The sequence below is a fragment of the Osmerus mordax genome, chromosome 19 (genome assembly GCF_038355195.1).
Source record: "Osmerus mordax isolate fOsmMor3 chromosome 19, fOsmMor3.pri, whole genome shotgun sequence".
Classification (NCBI taxonomy): Eukaryota; Metazoa; Chordata; class Actinopteri; order Osmeriformes; family Osmeridae; genus Osmerus; species Osmerus mordax.
Window position 1 is genome coordinate 9,624,382 of NC_090068.1, and position 22,597 is coordinate 9,646,978.

Genomic DNA, 22,597 nt, shown 5'->3' on the forward strand with positions numbered 1-22,597 from the left:
ATACGAGATGTGGAGAGGATGAGCTGAAGCGGTTTGTGTTTCAGTGTAAACAGGGTCAACCGAACATGCCTCTATGTACACCTCCATTTCTCTCAGTTCCATCTCTCCATCTCTCTCTACCTCTCCACCTCTCTCTACCTCTCCATCTCTCTCTACCTCTCCATCTCTCTCTACCTCTCCATCTCTCCATCTCTCTCTACCTCTCCACCTCTCTCTACCTCTCCACCTCTCTCTACCTCTCCATCTCTCTCTACCTCTCCATCTCTCTCTACCTCTCCACCTCTCTCTACCTCTCCATCTCTCTCTACCTCTCCATCTCTCTCTGTTGTCCAGCACCAGACAGCCCCAGCGTATGCACCAGCAGACACACCTCTGGGCCATGAAATGTGTTATGTATGGTGCTGTGCTGTGTTGAGGCCTAAAAGGTGTGTGATACATAAATCTTCGTTTCTTGGCTCCATCAGCGGCAGCAGGTTTACCCCCCCCCCCAACACACACACACACACACACACATTCACACAACCAGCACCCCCAGCCCTGCCAGAGTCTTTGATGTCTGTATCGGGGATGTTTTTGACAAGTGACAGTGTATCAGATGACGCTGGCCTTTCTCTCTTACCTTGTGCTTTGCATATCAAATCTGTGTCACAGACACAGCCGAGGCGACGTGAGGGAGGGAGGGAGGGAGAGGGAGAGGGAGAGGGAGAGGGAGAGGGAGAGGGAGAGCTTTATTGAACACTCAGTGACCCCAGGGTTGGAACACAGAGAACAACACAAACCTCCCCTAGCTCCATACCTGCAGCCACTATTCAGAACTTTTTTTCCAGTGTAAGCCTCTGGATGAATGTGTGGCTGAGCCAGGTTTGTGAGTGTGTGTGTCAGGGTGGGAAAGGGCTGTGTGGAAGGGGGTGGGGGGTGGCTGGTGGCTGGCAGTCTGTGAGTCAGGCCCCCTCCCCCTTCGGCTAGGTGCTCCTGAAAGCATAGACTAGAGTCTACCTGCCCTAACACGCCCCCTCCCCCTCTCCAACCACCCCCCACCCTCCCACCACTTGCCCCACATCAAAGCAGTTCTGTGAGTAATGGATACCCAGCGGGCCCACGCCCTTTCCTCCTGCAACTAGCATGGCTACGACACAGCCAGCGCTAAGCTCTCTGTCTCTCATACACACACACGCTCGAACACACATCCACACAAGTCAGTAGGCTGCATCCAGGTATTCTACTTTAGCACACTTTGAGGGCTGGCAAGCTCAAGGCTTGACTACTGAAAAATAAATTATGTCCTCAGAGTTCAAAGTTATAGTTTGGATCGCTGAGTTTTTGTGTTTGTAATCTTGAAGGCTTATCTCCCGTTGACACTGTGGACCACACAGAAGAGATACTGTACTGTACATGCAAGTCTGTTTCACCTTCAAGTCCTGGCAACCACCTGCACCTGTTCCCAGTGCTGGCAGACTGGATGGCTGTTACTGGACTGTGTGCTTGTGTCCCAGTGATCCAGTAATAGTTCCAGTGTGCCGGGCAGGAAGGAGAAATTAAAGAAGAGAGAGACAGAGAGAGAGACAGAGAGAGAGACAGAGAGAGAGACAGAGAGAGAGTGACAGAGAGAGACAGAGAGAGACAGAGGCTGAGAAAGAAAGGCTTCCACCCTTTCCCAGACCTGTAGGCCTCTGACCACTGGACCCTGTTATTACCCATCAGCCATTTCAGCTCCAGAGACTCTCTCTCTCTCTCCCTCTCCCTCTCTCTCTCTCTCTCTCTTTATTTCTCTCTCCTGTTATCCCCACCTCGTATCTTTCTGCTCTCTCCACTCTCCTCTCTTCTTTCTCTGCTCTCTTCTCTCTCCTTCTTCCACTCTCCTCTCCTGTCCAACATACCTGCACTGTAAACACATCTATACATATGCAGACTGAAAGACTTCAAACACATGGATGTACACAAATAGACCAGGTATAACTCTTTGGACAGGCAGAGTGATATTACATTTGTCCACCCTGATATTCCATACCTGATACTATCTGTGCCCTTACGGGTGGGTGTGTGTGTGTGTGTGTGTGTGTGTGTATCTGCCAGAGTCCCAGGGGTGTAGGGAAGCCCAGAGAGGACATCCAGAGCATAGCGGCTAGCTCTGTTGCCAGGTCATATCTGCTACCTCTATCAGGGAAAATCTATTGAAATAATTTCCCTCGCTGACACGGAACACCACAAAAGGTCACATGCATTAATGGATTCCACAGCTCACGTCAAACAAGAGGTTTTGATCACCGCAGGAACGGTCTACTGTGGTCCTGGAACAGCTGTTGTTTCCCCATATTCATTGATTATTACATTTGATTATGTAGGGCTATAAAACTCCATGATGGCTCATGTGCAGGGTTGTTTGGGACCAAATGCCAGATCTTATCTACTGATCCAATGTGTCCTGTCATGTTGTATCTCGCTATGGTGGATGTCTTTAACCACAGAGCTGGATGTTACCCATAACGCCATAACAAAGTTGGAATGTTGCTACATTTCTCTTTGGCTCTCATTTTAATTGCCGTGTTTGGGTCTGAATGTAGTTTTCCTTTGATAGATACGCAGTAAAGAGCTAAATATATCTCCTGTGAATCATGCCATAGCGGGAGCTTTAAAAAAACAAACAGTTTCCGGGTCTGTGGGTTTGACAGAGCCATCAGGAGCAGACTGTATTTGGTCCCCATAATGACATAATAGAACCACACAAGCCAATTCTAAAATATATTCATGATTTTCTCCTGAAATGGCTGCTGCGGTCCTTCAGTGGGAACTCTTAGCAGTTCTGTGGTGGAGGCTATATAAAAGACGTATGTGTGTGTGTGTGTGTGCGTTTGTGTGCGTCAGTGCTTAAAGGACCACAAGTACTGTTTTTCCTTCATGTATAACCAGGATTAGAGGACGGCTGGGCCTCATGCAGAGCTGGGACCATCATAACCTCAGGTATAGCGCAGTCCCTCATGTGCCTCTACCTCTCGCACACGTGCTTCACTTACATTTCTAATTAGATGACAGCCTTGTTGACGTGCCAGGCGCTGGGCGCCATATCAAAGAGACATCTGACCCCGTTTTGACACCGTGACCTTTGAACCCCATCCTCTGACACACAACGTTTACAGCAGCACGCTAGGCATTCCCAGGAAACGGAGGGGGGGGGGGGGGGGGGGTGGACCTCTTTGACAGTTTGTGACAGCCTAAGGAAATGAGTATGTTTCTAGTTATGTATTAACTTTCCCTTTTTTGTTGTTTGAAGTGATGTGAGTTCAGAAGTACGTTCCTCCAAGGGGTTTTCTCATTAACTTGTGATTGATGGACCCAACGAGTGATGGCTTCACCTGAATTTGAGTGTGATGGTTTTTGTGGATGTGTGTGAGTTTACACGTGTCTGGGTGTGTTTGTGTGTACAAACTATACAGTATACGTGTGTGTGTGTGTGTGTGTGTGTATGTGCGTGCATGTGTTTGCCGGTTGGCAAAGTCCTCTCATGTGAACCAGAGAGGCATTATTTATTGCAGTGTTTGACCTGGGAGATCAGTTGTTCAAGCTTGCGGCTCCTCTTCAATTAGCCAACTGGCAGATAGTCACATTGGAATGCCCACTTTCAGAGCGCAGGTGTTGACACATTTATGAAAAGACTGCTGTTTTCTTATTTTTTCCTCTAACCGTTAGCAAGGTTTTAGTGATGGTTTGAAAGCATCTCTTTGCTTTCATGGAACACAATTACACCAACAACTCTCTTTGAGCCAAAGCAAACATTGACACTTTGACAGTACATGCTTCATGGCACCTGTATTGACTGAGAAAACTCTCTTCAACTTTCTACTGTTTCGCTGTTCCTGTGCTCAGGATCACTAACTCCCACATTCCCCAGCCCTGCTAAACGGCCATGTTTGTTTGGGTGTGAAACTGGAGAGGGCACACTAGGGACCTATCGTCACCACTGCCCCTTCTCTGCCCACCCCTCCCCTCTCTCTCTCTCTCTCTCTCTCTCTCTCTCTCTCTCTCTCTCTCTCTCTCTCTCTCTCTCTCTCTCTCTCTCTCTCTCTCTCTCTCTCTCTCTCTCTCTCTCTCTCTCTCTCTCTCCACCTCTCTCTATCGCCTGACTCTCCCCACCCCTTTCCTTCCAACAGTCATGGAGGGCTGGCACCTGCAACTTCTCATGTGTCTGCTACCCCCCCAACCAGAAACACACGCACACTCACTTTTTGCACATTTCTACTTTTTCTCACACACATTCTGTCCTTTCTGATTCAGGGTTGCCGTATGTTTGAATGCTGACCGACGCACAGTTAGTAATGCTCTCCATAGCCCTCTGCCTAGAGAGCTGTGGGATTGTGTAAGGGAAGGTCTGTACTTTGGCCCCCAGTGTCGAGACAGGGAGAGTGGAGTTTGACTGCCATCTAGTGGTTGATGTTTAAATCGCATGGCACAATAAGGATAAAAAAACAAAACAGTTACAAGGCTATTTATCCCTTTCCCCTGAGTCATGATGTGTGATTGTGAGGATTGTGTGTGTTGACTGTGCGGACCCTCCTGTGTGGTCTCCCTCAGGCTCACCTGGCGCTGGAGAGAGGGGCTCAGGCCATCATCTTCGACGTCTCGGACGACGCCAACGCTGCTCTCGAGGTGAGCAGGAGAGATCTGGCGCCTCCCCCAGCAGAACAAGCACCATCTGCTCGACCCCGTTCCCTAACCCCTGTGCCCTTTCCCTTCTTTTGTCCCGTCGATTACCTTCCCCCCACACACAAACACACATAAACGCACAAACACTAACATACACACATACAGTTGCATTCACAGTCATATGAAGACTACCTTCCCCACCCGGTGTTGCTGGTCGAGGCTGAGAATGCAGAGAAGCTGATGGGTCTGGTCAACAAGAACGAGGAGGCCAGGGTCCAGATTGATATCATAAGGGAGGTCCCCAAATGGGTAAGAGCTGTTTTCCTTTTTCCCCCTCACATAGAACATGGGATATCAAAACCCCAGCATACTTCTTCAACCTGCACTTAATTCAACCAACTAGCTCCACCACACCACCAACCTCCAGTCCCCCCGCAAAACACCAACTGCTGTATCCGTTATAGGAAGGGCCCCACTGGGATGGGAGGGGCGCAGGGCTGCTGTGTGCTGGGCAGGGGAGGAGTGGCAGGCTGGGTGGTTCCGTGCCGGAGGAAGGCTGTTGACTCTGGGTACAGAGTCGGCTTTAGTTCTCCAAGTGTTCTGTAACCACAGGCCTTATTGTCAAGAGCTGTACACACCCGCCTGGCCCGTGGTGCTTGGTGGACGGGTGACTTCCCTTATCAAGCAGCCTGATGACTGATGACTGTTTGGGTTCAGAAAGTAACACATTTCCTCCCTCTCCTGCTCCCTTTCTCTCCTCTTCCAGCCCCATTACGATGTTGGGATCCTCCTCACTATTGTTCTGGCCATCCTGACCATCGTCCTGATCTTTGCCTTTCGCTACAAATGCAAGTCCAACCGAACCTGGGTGAGTGACCGCACGCTGACCACATCCTGTGCACACACGCGCCGAAGCGTCTTCAGGACGTCGGTGAGTCCCGTCTTCAGCTGACCTCCCCTTTAACGGTGGCCCGCTGATCTCCTCCCCCCATCTGACCCCCCTCAGGACTCAGTCCACCAGCAGACCATGCGGGCCATCGGTCGCCTGGAGACCCGGACGTACAGCTCGGGCTGCTCGGGCTCCCAGCGCCACCGCGGGGGCTGGGGCTCCGCCAGCTCCAACTCCAGCCCCGTGTGCGCCATCTGTCTGGAGGAGTTCCTGGACGGACAGGTGGGTGGGAGGGAGAGGGAGGGAGAGATAGAGAGGGGTGGATGAACACGTGGATGGATGCATAGTGGGAGTCAGATGGCTGAGCGGTTAGGGAATCGGGCTATTAATCAGAAGGTTGCCGGTTCAATTCCCGGACGTGCTAAATGACGTTGTGTCCTTGGGCAAGGCACTTCACCCTACTTGCCTCGAGGGGAATGTCCCTGTACGTACTGTAAGTCGCTCTGGATAAGAGCGTCTGCTAAATGGCTAAATGTAAATGTATAGTGAGACTGTGAGATGCAGGCTGAGGAGGGGTAGTTCTCCCAGTTGAAAGTGGGTTTGTCTCCAGGACCTGAGGATCATCTCCTGTCGTCACGAGTTCCATAAGGAGTGTGTGGACCCCTGGCTGCTGCAGCATCGCACCTGCCCCCTCTGCATGCACAACATCATGGGTAAGAACCACAAGTTCTGTGTCGTGTGAGTGCGGTAGTGTGCGTGTGCTCATCATCCTGTTCTCACTGTCGCTGTCCTCCACAGGCACAGATCTAGCGTCACGCCAGTCCCAGAGGAGCCGAATCCAGCAGACCCCAGAGCACATCCAGAACTTCCTGCACCCCCACTCCTATGGAGGTCCCCACAGCCACGCCTACTCCCAGCACGCCATCCCCTTCTCCATGAGGCCCCACTACCCCCGCGGCCCCTCTGGGCCCTACCCCTCCCTGGGACACTACACCGGCTCCCCGCCTTCGGAACACCAGACCCTGCGCTTCCTCCCCAGCCGCCCGCTGGGTTCCGGCTGCGGTTACCACCTCCCTGCGGAGGTCCCTGGGAGACCCCACAGGGTGGGGGGCGGCTGCAGGCCGGGGGGGCACTACGTGGCGCGCCGCCCTTGCCACGGCTACCGCTCGGCCTTCCCCGCTCAGCGCAGCGCCTCCAGCTCCCGGCTGCATCAGCCGCCCTCCTCCGCCCCCCAGGCCCGCGCTGCGGGGGCCCCGCACAACAGGCAGGACGAGGGCAGCTGCTCGGGGGGGAGCTACCACACGGAGCGTAGCGGCTACCTGGCCGACGGGCCAGCCAGTGACTCCAGCTCCGGGCCCTGCCACGGCTCCTCCAGCGACTCGGTGCTCAACTGTACCGACGTTTCCCTGCAGGGCGTCTACGGCAGCTGGTCCACCTTCCGCAGCTCTCTGAGCAGTGACTATGACCCGTTTGTGTACTACGGGCCCGGGCCCGGTCCTGTCAGAACGCCACGCAGGAACAGTCTGGAGGCCGGGGCCCGGCCGAGGTCTCTGGACTCGGTGGTGAACAGAGGGGGCTGCCCTGAGGAGCAGCAGCAGCAGACAGTGTTCAGCCACGTCCACTACCACCGCCACAGACACCACCACTACGAGGAAGGGGAGCACGGCCAGGGCCCGGGCAGGGGCTCTGATGAGGAGCAGGGGGCTACGGCTGCAGGCCCCGCCCCAGCTCCGGACAAGGACTCCCCCCTGTGCCCCCTCAAGCACAGCCCCTGCCACTGCCCCATAGTAGACCCCATTGACAGACCCATCCCTGTGACAGAGGACCAGGACCATGAGCCCAGCCCCCCCTCAGGCCCTCCTGTTCTGTTGCCCCCTGGCCCCTTACAGCCCCCTCCACCCCCCTGCTGCCACCAGGCCCACGGACCCCCCAACAGGAGGAGCGGCCGGCTGGGAGGCTGCGTGATGGACGGACCCTCTGTGCGTTTCCACCAGAGCCTTGACCTGCAGGACGACTGCAGCATCCACATCCACTATGGCCAGGGACCAGGTTACTGCTGCCCCCCGCCGCCCGAGATGCCCCCCGCCCTGCTGCCTGTGCCTCTCATCCTGGACTCGGGGGCCATAGAGGACTGGCCCTGCTGCGGCGGGGCCCACGTGGTGTGGCAGAAGCGGGTGCAGCCGGCCCACTCGGAGCCCCAGCTGCCGGGGCCCGGAGCCCACATGGACAGGCCCCGCTGCCGGCTCCACCACAGCCCCACCACGGAGCGCAGCATGGACGTTTGTTTATACTGCCAAACGTTACACCATCAGGGTGGGTGTCCCGGTCCTGCACGATAAGGCTGCCGTCCACCCCTCCCTAGTCAATCTGCTCACCCTCTCCCCCCCCCCCCTCTCTCTCTCTCTCTCTCTCTCTCTCTCTTAACAAAGAAGATATTCCCCCCTCCCAGTTCTCCCCGTTAAACAATTAGCCTCTGAACAAAGAAGATACCCCCCCACTCGTGTACAGTGTATATATTCGGTGTTTCCTTCTTCTTTTTTTTTATAAGGTGTTCCAGTTTCAATTCTGTGTCGTTTGACTCATGATTCCTTTGAGTTTGGGGGTAGATGAGTGAAGCTGCTCTGCTCTCTCCACAGGATCAGAGGAGGAGTCTGGCGTGTGACGCCTTGCTGCATCCCCAACGTCACGCTGCTACAAAGGAGCCGGAATGGACAAACATATCTTCGCCTCGTCAGCCAGTTTTCTCAAGTCTTCCAAATAATTCCACATCGCACCTGCTTTTAGACTACAGTTCCCAGCCTCTCCAAGTCCTCAGAGCTCAGCTGTCTTGCTAACAGTGATCAAAACGAGGAGATTGTGTATTGACTGATTCGAAAGTTAGTTTCCACCATCAAATAAATCGAGATAAGCACAAATATGGACTTCAAAGGCTGTGTTGGAAGTACATGATGTCAATATGTGGTTCAGAGGTTGGAGGTTAGTCTTCTCAACGTGGCTTCACGCCGAGGCAGAGACCGGGAGGTTTTCTCTCGAAGCAACATTCACATGACAAAGGGGAAATGTGTTTTGTTGTATTTCATTCAAAATCACAGGAAGAATTCAATACCGACATGAAGTCCCCATGCTCCTTGGTGACCACTAAAATGATCCCAGTTTAGACTGTTAATCCTCACTGACATCATGCTTTTCCAGTCACGCTCCGACGCAGGAATAAGTGGTGATTAGGTTATTGATTTGCTGAATCCTTGATTGATAGATAACCTGATTAACTCGAGGTACTGGTAATTCTTACTGTCCTGCCCCCCTAGTTTGTCGTCAACAATAAGGTGATAATCATTGGAAACGTTGTTGGCTTGCCAGTCTACCTCAAATCATGTTTGTTTAGTTCCACTGTTAAGGGGTTGATAAAGGTACTGTTGGAGCTGCTGAAGTTGTCCTTTACCACGGAGCTGCGTCGTCGTAGAGACGGGAGGCTTCTGTTGGGCAAACAGAGAAGGTTTCTGTCTCAGTAATCCCAGACAGTGAACATGAAGATAGGTCACTGAGGCTAGCATGGGGCTGGTGTTGGTTAATTCAATAATGGCAGCTGTTTATCACAATTAGTTTGTGTTTCGGTTCATTTTGTTATTATTTTTTTTGTCTGTAATTTTGCTATCATTGTTAAAACAACCAGATTGACTGAAATGTGTTCACTCACGACAAGCTATGTTTTGTTTGTTTCGTTTTTGTTTTTTATCTTGCCATTTCTCGTATTGTCAGTGGTTACCTGTTAATAATGTTTCATCTGAGTGCGGTGGTGTGGGGGTGTGGGAGGGGGGAGGAAGTGGGAGGGGCCTCCGGGATCAGCACCCAGTAACATGAGCCTAGGCTCCTGAAGGACATTCATCATGTACTTAGCTCAGCCCCTCTCAGACCCACTAGACAACCACATCACACGTCCTAACAAAGACACTCTCTTTCATTGTCTTCCAGCATAGAAAGCTCACCATGGGTGCTTAGAATATACATGATTGCAATCACATAACTGGAGTAAAGCCATGCTAATTCGACTTTGGGATCGTAGGGTACCAAGCATTGACCAAATCTGTGTAGTAAATGCCTGGTGTGCCCAGTCAAGCACTTTCCCAGAATTTCTGACTTAAAGAGGCGAAACCTCTCAGGAGAAACACTGGAAGAATGTTCACAGGCTGCGGAAAAGAACCCGAACGGCATAGAAATCTCAGAAGTCATAACAGATGTGTTGTTAAACTCCCAATATAATGTTGTACTTGAATACATATTGAGGTTCGATGAAAATGTGAAAGGGGACTGTTCAACTTGGCAGTCAAACTGTCGAGGATGTTAACCTGAAAGAGCCCACGATGCCTTCTTCTGCCAGAGAGCAGGCAGCACTTAAAACAACCTCCAAATGTGATTTGGCGCATCATGGAGCACCCTAGCAACAGTTAAGTCCTCTACTGTCTCTACTGGGTGGCTTGGTTCTGATCAATTATTCGTGCCTTATTGATTCAGTTGCAATTGATACACAAGTCTCGGTCAAAGTTTCAGTCAAGCTTCATATCAATTTAAGTAGTGTTCTTAGCACGAAGCATTCATTCAATTCATGTCAATACTCGTCATTTTTAACCAAAGAAACGTTATAGATGCAATCCATTTTCCATGTGCCTCAGATTATTCTTCATCAGCAGAGGGGAAACAAGTTGCATATGACTATAATATGCAAATGACTTCTTAATTACAGCCACCATTGCAATCCCATATTTCAAATGTATTTTATGGTCTTTGAGTAATACATTCAGATGGTTTGTTTTTATGTTATTAATTAGATAATAGATTGGTCTCTCAACCTAAAATGAAAATGACTGAATTACAGCCAGCACTTTGCCTTAAAAAATATTTTACCGGAAAAATAAAGGATAGAAATGAATCAAAAAGAGAATAATTGAAGCACACGAAAGAACACAACTACCAGTACATGGAAATAACACATCAATAAAACGTCACTGAATGCTCAGGGCGATTTTATCATTTTAGGGTCCTCAAATGTTTGTACTTATGTTTGTCTTTGAAAGCATAATGAGCTGAAACTGCCTTTTTCTAATAGAGTACAATCCCTCAAGAAATTCTTTAAGGGATCTGTCAGTATATTTTGGATACTTTGTGTACAAAAAGAGAAAGACAAAAACAGAAATGAAATAAAGTGTTGTATTTTATATATAATAGAACATTTCAATATGGTGATATGTCACTAATATATTTATTTACTAATATATTTATCCATTTTTGTCCAGGTTTGCAAAACAGTACATGGTTTTTGTATAGAATGTACAGTATCTATATGAAACTCAGCAGTACCATCACAGATGTATCAACCTGGCTTCATTCCAATTATATGCAAATAAATTATTTTGAAATAAAATCTCTGGTGCTGCATATATTTCATATTTACCTGTACTTGTCATTTGAGTCTTGTAAGGAAATTGAGTGATTAATGCCATTACAAAGAGTTTTTGTGAAAGAGAACTTGATTGACACATTTACAAAATTAGACCATCTATAGAGTGTGTGAACATACTTTATTAATTGAGCCATACAGTTATACTCTGATATCAGGAAAGCTAATAAACAGTAGACTATCTGTATTAGCTAGTGTAGTATATTATCGGTAGTAAGATTGTTCCATGAATATTTCTAGATGTGTATCAGTGACATACTGTACTGTCTGTGCATGGGTGAAGTAGTGTGTTCTGTCTGGATTCATGCACTGGCTACTAGTATGTGTTGCACTGTGTGTGTTTAATGTGAGGGATGCTGGCAGGTCAGTAAAAGGCTTTGGGCTGACCTTCTGTGGTCAGCACAGTGAGGTTGCCCCTGGCATCCTGGTCCTTCTCAATAGCTTCAAAAAGAGACTTGAAGTTTCCTGCCCCAAATCCCTGGGGAAAGTCAAGACAAACCCTCAGTGTTTCGCCTTATTCCAGGTCTTTAGCAATGGCTCTAGGGATCTTCTCACTTGCAGCGTTTAGAAGATTACATCTTTGATGTGAGATTACCGAGAGCAGATGAACATTCTCCCAGGGTGTTATGTTCAAACGCCAGCTTCACTCCAACAGAACATTTCTCTCATGCACTCCAATTAATCATGTAAATATTTTCATGGATAATCAAAAGATCAAGTGTTAGTGGTTTCTCCTCAAGTTGCTTTGGTGTGGTTCAGCCAAGTTTCCCTTTTTTTCAGGGATCCCATTCTCAACTAAATGAAATGCCAAAGCATGACACAAAGAGCCTGTTTCAACAGGTAGAGGTGGGGGGCTGTTTAAAGATCAAATGCCAGAGGGTGCAACTCAATCCACAGCTCCCCCCGCTACATGGCAGTGGCAGTTTAATCTGCATCTGTGATAGATTTACTGGGCCTTTACAACTCTGTCTCTCTGTGGTGCACGCTGGGTGGGAGCCTTAAACAGGTGTTAGAGGTCATGTTGTGTTGGCTCTTTTATGGAATTACAAGGGTCTGTGGTGACAGACGGGCGGAGGGGGGAGGGGGGGGGGGCGCGAGTGGCCTTCTACTCTCCCTGTGATGTGCTTGTATCTCCGAATGAACATCATGCTGTTTCCTCACCTACAGTGTTTCTGTGGGGACTTTATTGGCCGATACTTACAAAGTGGTTGTGCCGCTGGATGACTTCCAAGAACAGGGTGGGTCTGTCCTGCACAGGTTTGGTGAAGATCTGGAGCAGGTACCCTTTGTCGTCGAAGTCCACTAAGATTTTCAGTTCCTTCTCACAGTGAAGCGGAAAAAAAACAAGCGCCAGGGAGTTTAATACTGGCCCCAGATATCAGGAATAACTTGCTCTTAAACAAGCAGACCATAATGACATGCTCCTGTCCTCACCTGTAGCCGGTTGATGTCTTCCTTCACCTTGATCTTGGCCGTCTTGAGATTTTGCCGCAGGATGGCGTAGTATGTGTCAGGGGCACACAGGAACTCCATGCCTCGGGCGCGGAGGTTGACTACCTGGATTTAACCACAAAAAAGGTTTTGAAAACCAGTCCCAACTTGAGGTTTGAAGACACTAATCAGGAGATAAAGGATGTATATGGATGATGTATTTTTGTTTTTTGATTTATGTGTAAAATCTAGTTAATAAACTTACTAAACACACTCCAGCTAAACATGTTGTCAGTTCTATAATATGCCAGACTCACAGATTCGATGATGTTTGACGAGTTCAAGGCAATGTGTTGAACACCAGGACCTCCGTTGTAGTCCACGTATTCCTGCAGAGTTATGAAACATGACCAAGTTAGGATACCCACCAACAGACACACACGTCTGGGAGTCAGGTGGCTGAGCGGTTAGGGAATCGGGCTAGTAATCAGAAGGTTACTGGTTCGATTCCCGGCCGTGCAAAATGACGTGGAGTCCTTGGGCAAGGCACTTCACCCTACTTGCCTCGGGGGAATGTCCCTGTATTAACTGTAAGTCGCTCTGGATAAGAGCATCTGCTAAATGACTAAATGTAAATGTCCAGTACAGACAGTGGGAGAAAGTGGCATCTTGGTCAAGTCAGGAGGGTCCCAGAGGGGTAAAGGTCAGACCTGGATCTGGGACTTCTTCTTCCCAGGGGCTGGCTCATTGATGGGCATCTTAATGGTCTCTTCGTAGTTGGTCACCACGATGGACCTCAAGGCGCTGTAATGTGTGTGTATCTGCTTGTCGTCTATCGACCAGAACCGGTGGAACAACAAACACTTCTGATACCTGGAGAATATCAAGACAGAAATATATATTGGGTTTTTTGTGTGTTTTTTGTGAAACCAGGAAAGAACCTTTAGAAATGTTCCATGTGTATCTTGCTAGTGAGTTCTTGCAGTCTGGCATTCTTCTGTTTACTTATCCTTTTGCCAATTTCTCTCTGCCAGGTGCGTACGTGCAACAAGCTGTGTACGTACGACCCTCACCAGTCTGATACTGGCACCATTTTATCATCTGGCTGGTTTCCCACAATGTGATCGATGAAGTTTAGACCCGCTGGCGGCCTGAGTAAAGGGGGGAAGAAAATCATGTGAGTTGTTGTTTACTGAGTGAGTTTATGCCTGTGAGACTAAGAGACCAGGCAGAAATGCAGTTTGTTATCTAGCATTTACTTTTACATGGAATATGTGCACTATGAGAGTATTAGCCTTTGGAAGAATTGTTTTCAGAGGACATACTATGTCTGTGGAGGGAATGTGTGCAGAGGGGTTTGAGGTGTTCTCACAGTTTGGGCAGCAGGGGGTCCTTGAAGAGAGGCTCTTTGTATCCGGGCAGAAACAGGCCTTTGTACGGTCCCAGGTACTCGACAAGAGTGTGCGTTGTGTCTCCATACTGGGTGAACATAAGGGTTTGAGAAGAAGAGTGTATATTATCAATGCTTGTTTCTTTGGAGTGTCATTATATTGTGACTTACTGTCTGAACCACAGCATACTTGACTCTGCCATAGCTGTCCTGCTCCACCCAGGGCTCCTTGACGACGACAGCCCCACGCTCCTTAGCTTTCTGTGTAAGGAGTACAATTCCGTTTTAGTAGAAACAGACTTCTGGGGATGTGGTTGCTTGGCAAATGTGCTTGTAATGTTATTGTTAATGTGTTACCTTGACTAAGAAGTCACAGTCCTCCACTTGAAAAGCTATGTCTTTCACCCCATCCCCACGCTTCATCAAGTGTTCCCCGATCTCTATGGAAACAGAATAGCAATTACAAAAACATGAATACAGACTGATGTTTTGTTCAACTCATTCCTACACTGTATTTGTGGTTAGCATTTACATTTATAAACATACCTTCATTTCCTGGATTCAAGGCAGATACAAATGCAAAAAATATCTGCGTAAGAGTGGGGCGGATAGAAAACGGTCACATAACAATCGCATGCAAATCAGTTGAGTTTAGTTGGAAGGTCAAAGAATGATGCTCTTGTATGAACAGTATCCATGTGCTGAACAAGCATTTTAATTAAGTTTGACAGAGGCACATGGTACTAAATATAAGTGAGAGTGCATACCTTGTCTTGTCTTATGACATGTGACACCACCTCTCTGCTCCCAGTCTCTAACCCCTTGTAGGCCACAGGTTCAAAGCCCATCTTATCACAATAGAACGCTGCCGCCTAGAGAGAGACATGGCTACATTTTACATTTACATTTAGTCATTTAGCAGACGCTCTTATCCAGAGCGACTTACAGTAAGTACAGGGACATTCCCCCCGAGGCAAGTAGGGTGAAGTGCCTTGCCCAAGGACACAATGTCATTTGGCACGGCCGGGAATCGAACTGGCAACCTTCTGATTTCTAGCCCGACTGTTTGTGAGAGAGCAGAGGAGGACATCTAGAAAGATGTTGGCTCGAGCTGGTTACGATTACTCAATCCCCTGATTGAGTATATTGTGACATGTGTTTTCTCTGTAAGGTTTCATGAACAATTTAGTTTGACGTTGCTCCTGTTGACCTTGTAAACACCACCACGTTTATAGAAACCTTTTACAGGTCCCAAGTTCAGTATCAGCACAATTCCAGCAACCTGTACTTCACCCCAGAGAGCAAAGGTTCATCCAGAAAAACCACAGCATTTGTGTTGATGTATCATTCAGGATCAGAGATGGCATATGACCTTGAATAGTACTAAACTCTTATAATAGTGTCAACTTGTTTCAAACAAGACAGATACTGTAAATCATCACTTGACTTCAGTATGTTTTAACGTTCTCAGTAAAGCAGACTCACCTGTTTGGCATTGCCTACCCAGAAAGTCAAGTGATGAAACTTGATAAACTTTCCCCTCTCGTGCTTTAAGATAAAGAGTGAAATATGAAGTTACATGTCGGAGCACAAATAGAGAAATCACACTTATGGTTTGAGCTGAATTAATCAAAAGATAAAAATAGCAGAACTCAACGAGATGATTTACCTTCTCTCCTTTATCTGTGTAGGAAGTCTGAAAATAAAATTATACATCATCTTTGGAACATATTTCACACTTTAGCCTTGTATTATAAAAACATATTAACATTTTACCAATTGTAAGACATTCTGTCTCTTTTTAAAATAAGGTGTGCTATATTAATATAAAATGAAAATAAATCATCTCAGATTATGTTAATTAATATATAACTAAACAGAAATGGTTAGCAACTATTAAATATTGACATACATGAAGAAGTGATTGAGATCACTGATTAATAAGTTACATATTTCTAAATCAGTAACTGGGTAAGTAAATGTATTTTTTTATTACTCCAATAAAGAGTTTAAATAGTAAATAAAAACATGATCTGATCTTTGAGCCAATGAGAGCACAGCCTGAGCATCATGGCTCAGTGTCATAGCTACTTACCATGTTGCTGCTGTGGATGAAAACCGATCACCATAAGAGACCGCTTGCTGGCCAACGGATAACGGATATGTACTGGCCTGAGGACCCATGGTGATTGGTCTTTGGGGTCAACGCCCCCCTGTCCGCCTCCTGTATGTTCCCCCTCCACCTGAGCACTGAGACCCATCAGCCACTGTCCTGATCCTCTGCTGTTTTGTCATATTGCCTGTGCAATATTGATCTCCTGCCACTGCCATAAAAACATATCAGTTTTTTGGTCTGTAGAGTCTCAATCTCTGTGTTGTTGTTTTTTTTACTGTGGGTAGCTGACAGATTGACCTTGATGGAGAGACAGATTAGATATTAACCTTTGTTAATGAAGGTGGTATATGTCTTGACCATGACTCAGCTTTAATCGTACTCCATCTAGGGGAATCTTGAGGGGTTCATTAACACACATGAATGAAATGTGACTTCAGATTGTGTATTTAATTTGAAGAAAAAACATCTATAGCAGTGGTTTTCAAAAGTGGTCCTCAGGGCCGGCTGTTCTGTATGTTTTAGATGTTTCCCTGCTTCAGCACATCTGATTAAAATTAATGGGCCGTTATTGGAATCAGGTGTGTTGTAGAAGCAAAATATTTAAAACATACACGACAATAGGAGGACCACTAATCTACAGCTTGACCATGCCGAGATCCTTCTTTTCACCTCTAGATGGAGCTGTGGTATATGTTATGTGGACTAAACTCTTTTAGAACCGTCTAGTCAACGTCCCTTCATCGAATAATTTCCACATGATTTAAATGTTTATTTCACGAGACAGTTCTGTACAGTGAATGACGCATGAGATATTTTACAGGATCTGGTATTTCCTATTGTGTGTATTTTCACTTTTACTTCCATTCAAACGCTGATTTCTAAAGAGCATCAGTAAAAACCGGTTAGACACATGACGTTGGCTACCTAGGCATTTTATCAAATAACGTGACAACACGAAGGAAGTTAGCAATTAAATATTGTTATTTTGTTCCGTCAAAGAGTGGGCCTACGCAGTGCAGACACTGGTTGGATCGTGTTTAACAGTTTGGGGTCCACAGTGAACAAGTTGAAAAACACTCTGAGACGAGGGAAAGGTTAGTGATTTTCAAAACTATGGTGTCAAAAAGGTCAAAGAAACGTCGAATAATTGCAAGCGAGGTGAAGGGTGTACTGTGGACGGGTATGGGAGGGTGTGTGAATGGACTGGAATGGGAGAGCGTTTTAGGTCAGACTATAGGCTATTAGAAGCGAAGGCCACAGACAAAAATAGGACAAACTCTTAACTAGTGTTGTAAACACTGACACACACCCGTCCCCTGTTCATGCTCTAGATTCAAAATAATTTATAGTATATAATAATTTGTATAATCTATCAGTGTTATTTATCAAGTTCATAGATTTTAGATTGAAGGTAGATTGCGACTTTAGATTGTGTTAGAATGTGTGGTCGTCGTGTATTGATAGACTACTGTCAACAACCCATTTTTTATTGGAAGTTCTTGATCATCTTCGGCCGACTGCCCTTTGGACCGCATTTCGTAGATCGAAACTGAAAACTACTTAACGTTATGTTATCACTACCGCTTTAAAGGAGCCTCTGCGAGCTCCATAACATGTGATCAGTTTGTGCCGCGCTGTGATTTTCTATTGGACGCTCAGAGTTATGCCTCTGCGAGCCGCAATCGTGGTTGATTGGCTTATTTTAGTGCTGGTGTATGCATGCCATTCGGGCATCTTTACGCGCGCGCTGTTACCTGTTGTAATCTTTCATTGGCTACACTGGTATTTTCCCTAAAAATACCATTGCATCATTGGTCACAAATGTGAGCTTCACTCTCGTGGATTGGTTGGTGCCTATGTCATCCCTCGTGAATGCGGAAGTCGTGGAGTCTACTGAGTCACCGTTGTATCAGCTGATTCTTTCTGAGTGAGTAAGTCGATTCTATTTAATTTCAAATAACGAATTGCAAATGTTGCGATATTATATGTTGCGATAATGTGAACATTATTGTGTTTGCCTCGTGCCTGTGCTTTTCTACTCGCCTGTCATGTGTAACGTTACCGAGAGAGCAGAGCTAAATCTGTAACTATGCTAACCATAGCCGCCTCCTACTCGCCGGTGTTTGAGAGCGGGGTCCCGTGTCGGAGTCATGGCTATGAACTCATGTTAGCAAACCTCGCTTTTGTTCGCTAGCACTTGCCACTATTACTATTGTTGCATCAATGTACATATCGTTACCTTGAATGCATGGTATGCTGCTCATATTTTTTGTGGTCCATACCTTAGCTAGTACAGAAGTTTTATGCTAATTCTAGTTAGCTAGTTGCTGAACGACCAAGAACCTCGCCCATCCCTGAAATTTGTCTGGCTGTTTATCTATGGATGCTCAACGTTTGCTGGCGCTTTCTTTCTTCCGCCTTATCCTGCTACTGCTAGCAGCTCGCAAACCCGCACGAGCATTCCGTGTAGGCATGTGCCTCAGTGGGTCAGTTGTTTGAAATCTAATTGATGCCTCTGATCATGTTACAAGTCAGTCAAGCCATTACAAGTAGGTAGCAGTTAGCAGTTAAGGACTGATCCAGAGACGGGACACCAATATTTAGTGTGTAAACACACCTTCGCTTGACTGGTTAATTGACCAGGTACCATCCTATCAGTGGTTGAAAGTTCCAGCTGCTGTCCAGTGCTTGGCTATTTTGTAGTGCAGTAGAGCCCCGGTGAAAGAGGATGTGGTTCAAAGAGAATAGACGGGTCGGTTATGCACAAGGCCAGTCACTAGTACATTTGTAACCAAATAATCTCAATTTATGAGATATCTTATCAGGATTAATTGAAGAAATTATACAATAAACCTTATCTGCCTAGAACTTTGTGATGGGTGGAAATGTGTATGGGTGGAGTGCTTTAGGATGTTTTGAATGATCAAGCAGTGATCAAACCTTGACATTAAGGAACATCAATGTACACCCTGTCTTGATGCATGTTTCTCAAAAACACTTTCTTGTGAATAAAGAAGTGAAAGTAGCCCACACACTCTTATCACAGTAGCACAAAGCTCTGGTTGCTGTGTTTGTCACTCACATCTTGGTCATATATAGCCTAGTAGGAAGGGTAGAGATCTGAAGGCCCAGCCTCAGGTTATTTTCTGTGTCACATGCAACATAACATTTACACATCTCTCAACCTGTGAACAATATTTTAGTCTTATTGGCCTTTTCTATGAGTGATCTTCATCTTTATTGGGTCTGCTGAAGTAGAGGTAGGCCTAAAAGGTTCGGCATGAAGTACAGCAGATTGGTATATTGCAAAATTAAATTAAACAGTCCCCACTTCAGACATGTCTGACCAGTTCATTGATTTTGTTGGAATAAGGTCATTCAGGTTGTCACAAAAGAAGAGCACGTGTAATGATATAAGCTAATCGCTTGTTAACTATCTACTCATTTTGCAATGGAAGCAACTGACTACAGACAGCACTTAAACGGTGGTCTTCATAGATTATCAATCATCAAGTTAAGAAATGTGCACACGTTTTTCAATGCTTGATCTTTCTCTAGTTTGTGATGCTTTTACTATTTATTTTTCCATGCTTTTGTTTTTTGTTTCTTGAACACAAAGTTGAATGTTTCCTGTCTACCAGTGTTGTAAGAAAGTAGTATCTCAAGTATACCACTGATGATGAATTACTATTATTCTGTCTCTAGGAATGCTCATTCTCAGAAACAGTTTAGCCAGCGACTGCAATTCGTATTAAGTCTGACATGCATGAACCTGCTTACAAGTAGTCTACTCTGAATATGTTGCAATAGGAATGTCAGTACCAATTCACAATAAGAGTTAGGGCTACATTTGTTCCCTGTGTGATAAGCACGTTTAAAATGGTCTTGTTGAATAATTCCATCCCCTAGCTTATCCCCTGACCCAAATGTGCCAAAATGTTCAACGAAAAACTCCAATTGTTTGTGTACAAGTCCGAAGCTGCACGAGCTGTATTCAATAAATATTTTGAAGAACCTCCGATTCAATACATTGGTGACAAGGGGAGTGTTGGCCGGTCTCGGCATGCAGTGTACGCGGCGCTGCTGTGAGGGAAGGCCGCTTCAGTGCAGTAGGTGAAACAGAGACGTGCCCTATAGTAGGGCTCTCTGAGCTGCCTGGCACACAGTCAGAAAACGAGGGAGCGAGTGAAAGAGAGAGAGAGAGAGAGCAGGGGGGAGGGCCGTCATGCCCTGGATTACAACCAGAGTGCTGGGGAGACAGAAGAGGACGGCTATTGCTTTGCAGGCGCAGTGTCACTTTACAACTTTAGAAAGGGAAAGAACAGTTGAATGAAGCTTTGGGCAGTGTGTCCCTCACCACGCAGGTAAGAAATATCCACCAAATAGAGATTGTTTTAGTCAAGTATAAGAGGCTAATGGTCAGGGTTTTTTTTTTTTTTATGTGTTAGGGAAGTGTGCAGATGGGGGGTGTGTCTGAGAGAGAGAGAGAGAGAGAGAGTGAGTGAGTATGGGGAAGTGAGCGAGTCTAGGCTAGGCATCAGTGCTTGTCTACGAGATAAAGCAGACACTGTATTAGTTTAGACTCCTTGGTGTTAAGCTAATGTTTTGTCTGACTGTGTCAGGCTACTCTGTAAGTGTTTTGGAAATATCTTGCACGCCAGGTCTACATTTTCCACCCCCATCGTGTGTGTAGGCTAGTCTTAAGCTTGTGTGTACCTTGTATTTAACTTGCGTATTTAGCTTGTGTAGTGAGTAAATTCTTGCAAATATTGAAGCTCTGTTTCTCCAATAGTGTTTTTGTTTCAGTAGTGCAAAAACAGAATGGCTTCCCTTTTTGAATTGTGATAAAGTAGTCACATCCATGCAATTGTATTATTGGTCTTCCAGTAATGGACATCCATTTGCTGTCAAATGTTCATTAACATGGGAAGTCTTTATTTATTTGTACTCCCTGTTTTGGGTCCTACCTGTGCTATCTGATCTCAACAGGAATTTCCACATTGGACTGTTGTGTAGGCGTGCCCCTGGGTGCTGGATATCATTCCCAGTGCCTCGTGTCAATACCCCATGGTTATCTCCCCAATGTTGTCGCTGGTGTGCTTTTTTTATGGCGTGGATCAAGGTCTCTACTGTTAAGCAATGTCAAGTTTCCCTTTCCTGTAAATCACAGTTTATCCTTTTAGAAGGCTTGTCGCCCTGGATCAGGGTTGCCGTGGCGGCGTGGCGCGTTCGCCTGCATGTGTGTGTGCAGAGCAGCACACGTCTAGTCTGGCCTGTAGATGAGCCCCTTGACAGAAGCTTGACCTGACGCTCATCTGACGAGGGCTTTACTCCCCGTCACGTCCACCAGGCTGGAGGCTACGTGATGTCACCTGCACCCAGGGGAGGCGTGGGGGTCGTGCTGGCTCGTTGGGCTAGAGGAGGGGTCAACCAGAGTCAAATGCCATACATACTCAGGAAAAAAATATCCTTCATTTCCTGAAACGGGGGGCCTACATTTTGAAGATTCTTTGGGTGTACGTTTACGTAATGAAATGCAGACCTATTGCATGGGTTGATTCTTCTATGGTGCGTGTCAGATTGAGCGTGTGTGTGTAGGCTGTTTTCTCGCCTCATGCCCACTGTCTGAACAGAGTGTGTGTTTCCTATGTTGGCAGGAGCCGTCGCTGACACAGCGGAGCCCGAACGAGGGGAGGAGAGAGGGAGCTGGAAAGGAGAGCCCAGGGTACCTGTCTACTGCACTGACGGACAGCATGGTGAGCCAATCACACTGGTCCAGTGGGAGGGGGAGGGACATGGCTGTCAAAATGTACTGTCCCCATTCTGGTCCCCATTATGTGTTGGCGACCTTCGACAGTACACATAAGAGCTACCATCCCCCACCTTAGTTGGTAACATTGGGCCATTGGTTGCATGTTTATCTCTCTGTAGCTTTTAAACCACAAGGGGTTCTTTACGAGGAACATTTCTACATGCCTCACAGTATTATTGGAAGGTGTTGCACAACGTCACTGCACTTCCTCTTAAGAACCAAACTTGCCGCTGCATGCATCGTTTTGAGATTCAACCACTGTAGGTTTTATTTAAAAGCGTCGGAAAGTGTATCCTCCCAATGCAGCCACACCTACATGAATTGAAAACACGGTTGCTCCATTTAGCTGACTGTGCAGAATTACCCACGAGCACCCGAGGAGAGCGCGAGCTTGTTACGGTCTCAAACGCCTCCCTCGCCAGGCCCGGCCCTTTCATTCTGCTGCTTGTTTCATCGGAGCGTTGCTACTGTATCAGTGAGAGTGCCCGGGGGCGGGCAGCAGATGTGGCAGGGCCTTTGATGTCGGGGTGCAGAGCGGGGTCAGGGTGTAGTCTGCCACGTGTCTCCTCGTGTCCACTCTCTGGGAGGCCTGTCCTCTGGAGCGCGTCCAGAGTGCGGCCGCGCCTCCCCCGGTCACACAGAGGAGCCGCCTGGGAGACATCCTCCCCTTCGGTGTGTGAGGAGGGAGGCTGTGGGGGCTCGAAAGGGCCAATCAGAGAAGGGTATGTCTCGCCGAGGACCTGAGTCACCGTATCGAGCTGAAACGGTGACCTGGGTTAGTCTCAGTCTGAGCAGTTTTTATGTGGAAGTCTGACCAGTTGGGTTAGATTCGTGACTTCATTGTGTGTAGTGGCTCATCTTTGGAA

General features: G+C 47.0%; 3 protein-coding genes across 3 annotated transcripts in view; 2 read left to right on the forward strand and 1 right to left on the reverse strand.

The window, feature by feature from the left end:
- LOC136963188 (E3 ubiquitin-protein ligase RNF43) overlaps positions 1–9,310 on the forward strand; it is a 64,834-nt gene extending 55,524 nt beyond the window's left edge. Inside the window, exons 3-9 of the mRNA XM_067257230.1 lie at positions 4,567–4,641; positions 4,804–4,947; positions 5,405–5,506; positions 5,645–5,809; positions 6,138–6,240; positions 6,326–7,840; positions 8,164–9,310. Of these exons, the coding sequence (XP_067113331.1) occupies positions 4,567–4,641; positions 4,804–4,947; positions 5,405–5,506; positions 5,645–5,809; positions 6,138–6,240; positions 6,326–7,840; positions 8,164–8,189 (2,130 nt within the window). The 3' untranslated portion in view covers positions 8,190–9,310. The remainder of the gene's footprint in view (positions 1–4,566; positions 4,642–4,803; positions 4,948–5,404; positions 5,507–5,644; positions 5,810–6,137; positions 6,241–6,325; positions 7,841–8,163) is intronic.
- Positions 9,311–11,084: 1,774 nt separating this feature from the next.
- hpda (4-hydroxyphenylpyruvate dioxygenase a) lies at positions 11,085–15,932 on the reverse strand. The gene is made up of 14 exons (XM_067257018.1): positions 15,899–15,932; positions 15,473–15,499; positions 15,289–15,351; positions 14,571–14,675; positions 14,350–14,392; positions 14,161–14,243; positions 13,975–14,064; positions 13,786–13,892; positions 13,487–13,564; positions 13,124–13,286; positions 12,731–12,802; positions 12,417–12,539; positions 12,184–12,300; positions 11,085–11,460 (listed from the first exon to the last, which is right to left on the reverse strand). The coding sequence occupies exons 1-14, from the start codon at positions 15,899–15,901 to the stop codon at positions 11,347–11,349; spliced, it is 1,188 nt and encodes a 395-aa protein (XP_067113119.1). The 5' UTR covers positions 15,902–15,932; the 3' UTR covers positions 11,085–11,346.
- Positions 15,933–19,855: 3,923 nt separating this feature from the next.
- mtmr4 (myotubularin related protein 4) overlaps positions 19,856–22,597 on the forward strand; it is a 32,474-nt gene continuing 29,732 nt past the window's right edge. The window contains 3 exon segments of the mRNA XM_067257719.1: positions 19,856–19,909; positions 20,230–20,283; positions 21,577–21,675. Coding sequence (XP_067113820.1) covers positions 19,856–19,909; positions 20,230–20,283; positions 21,577–21,675 — 207 coding nt within the window.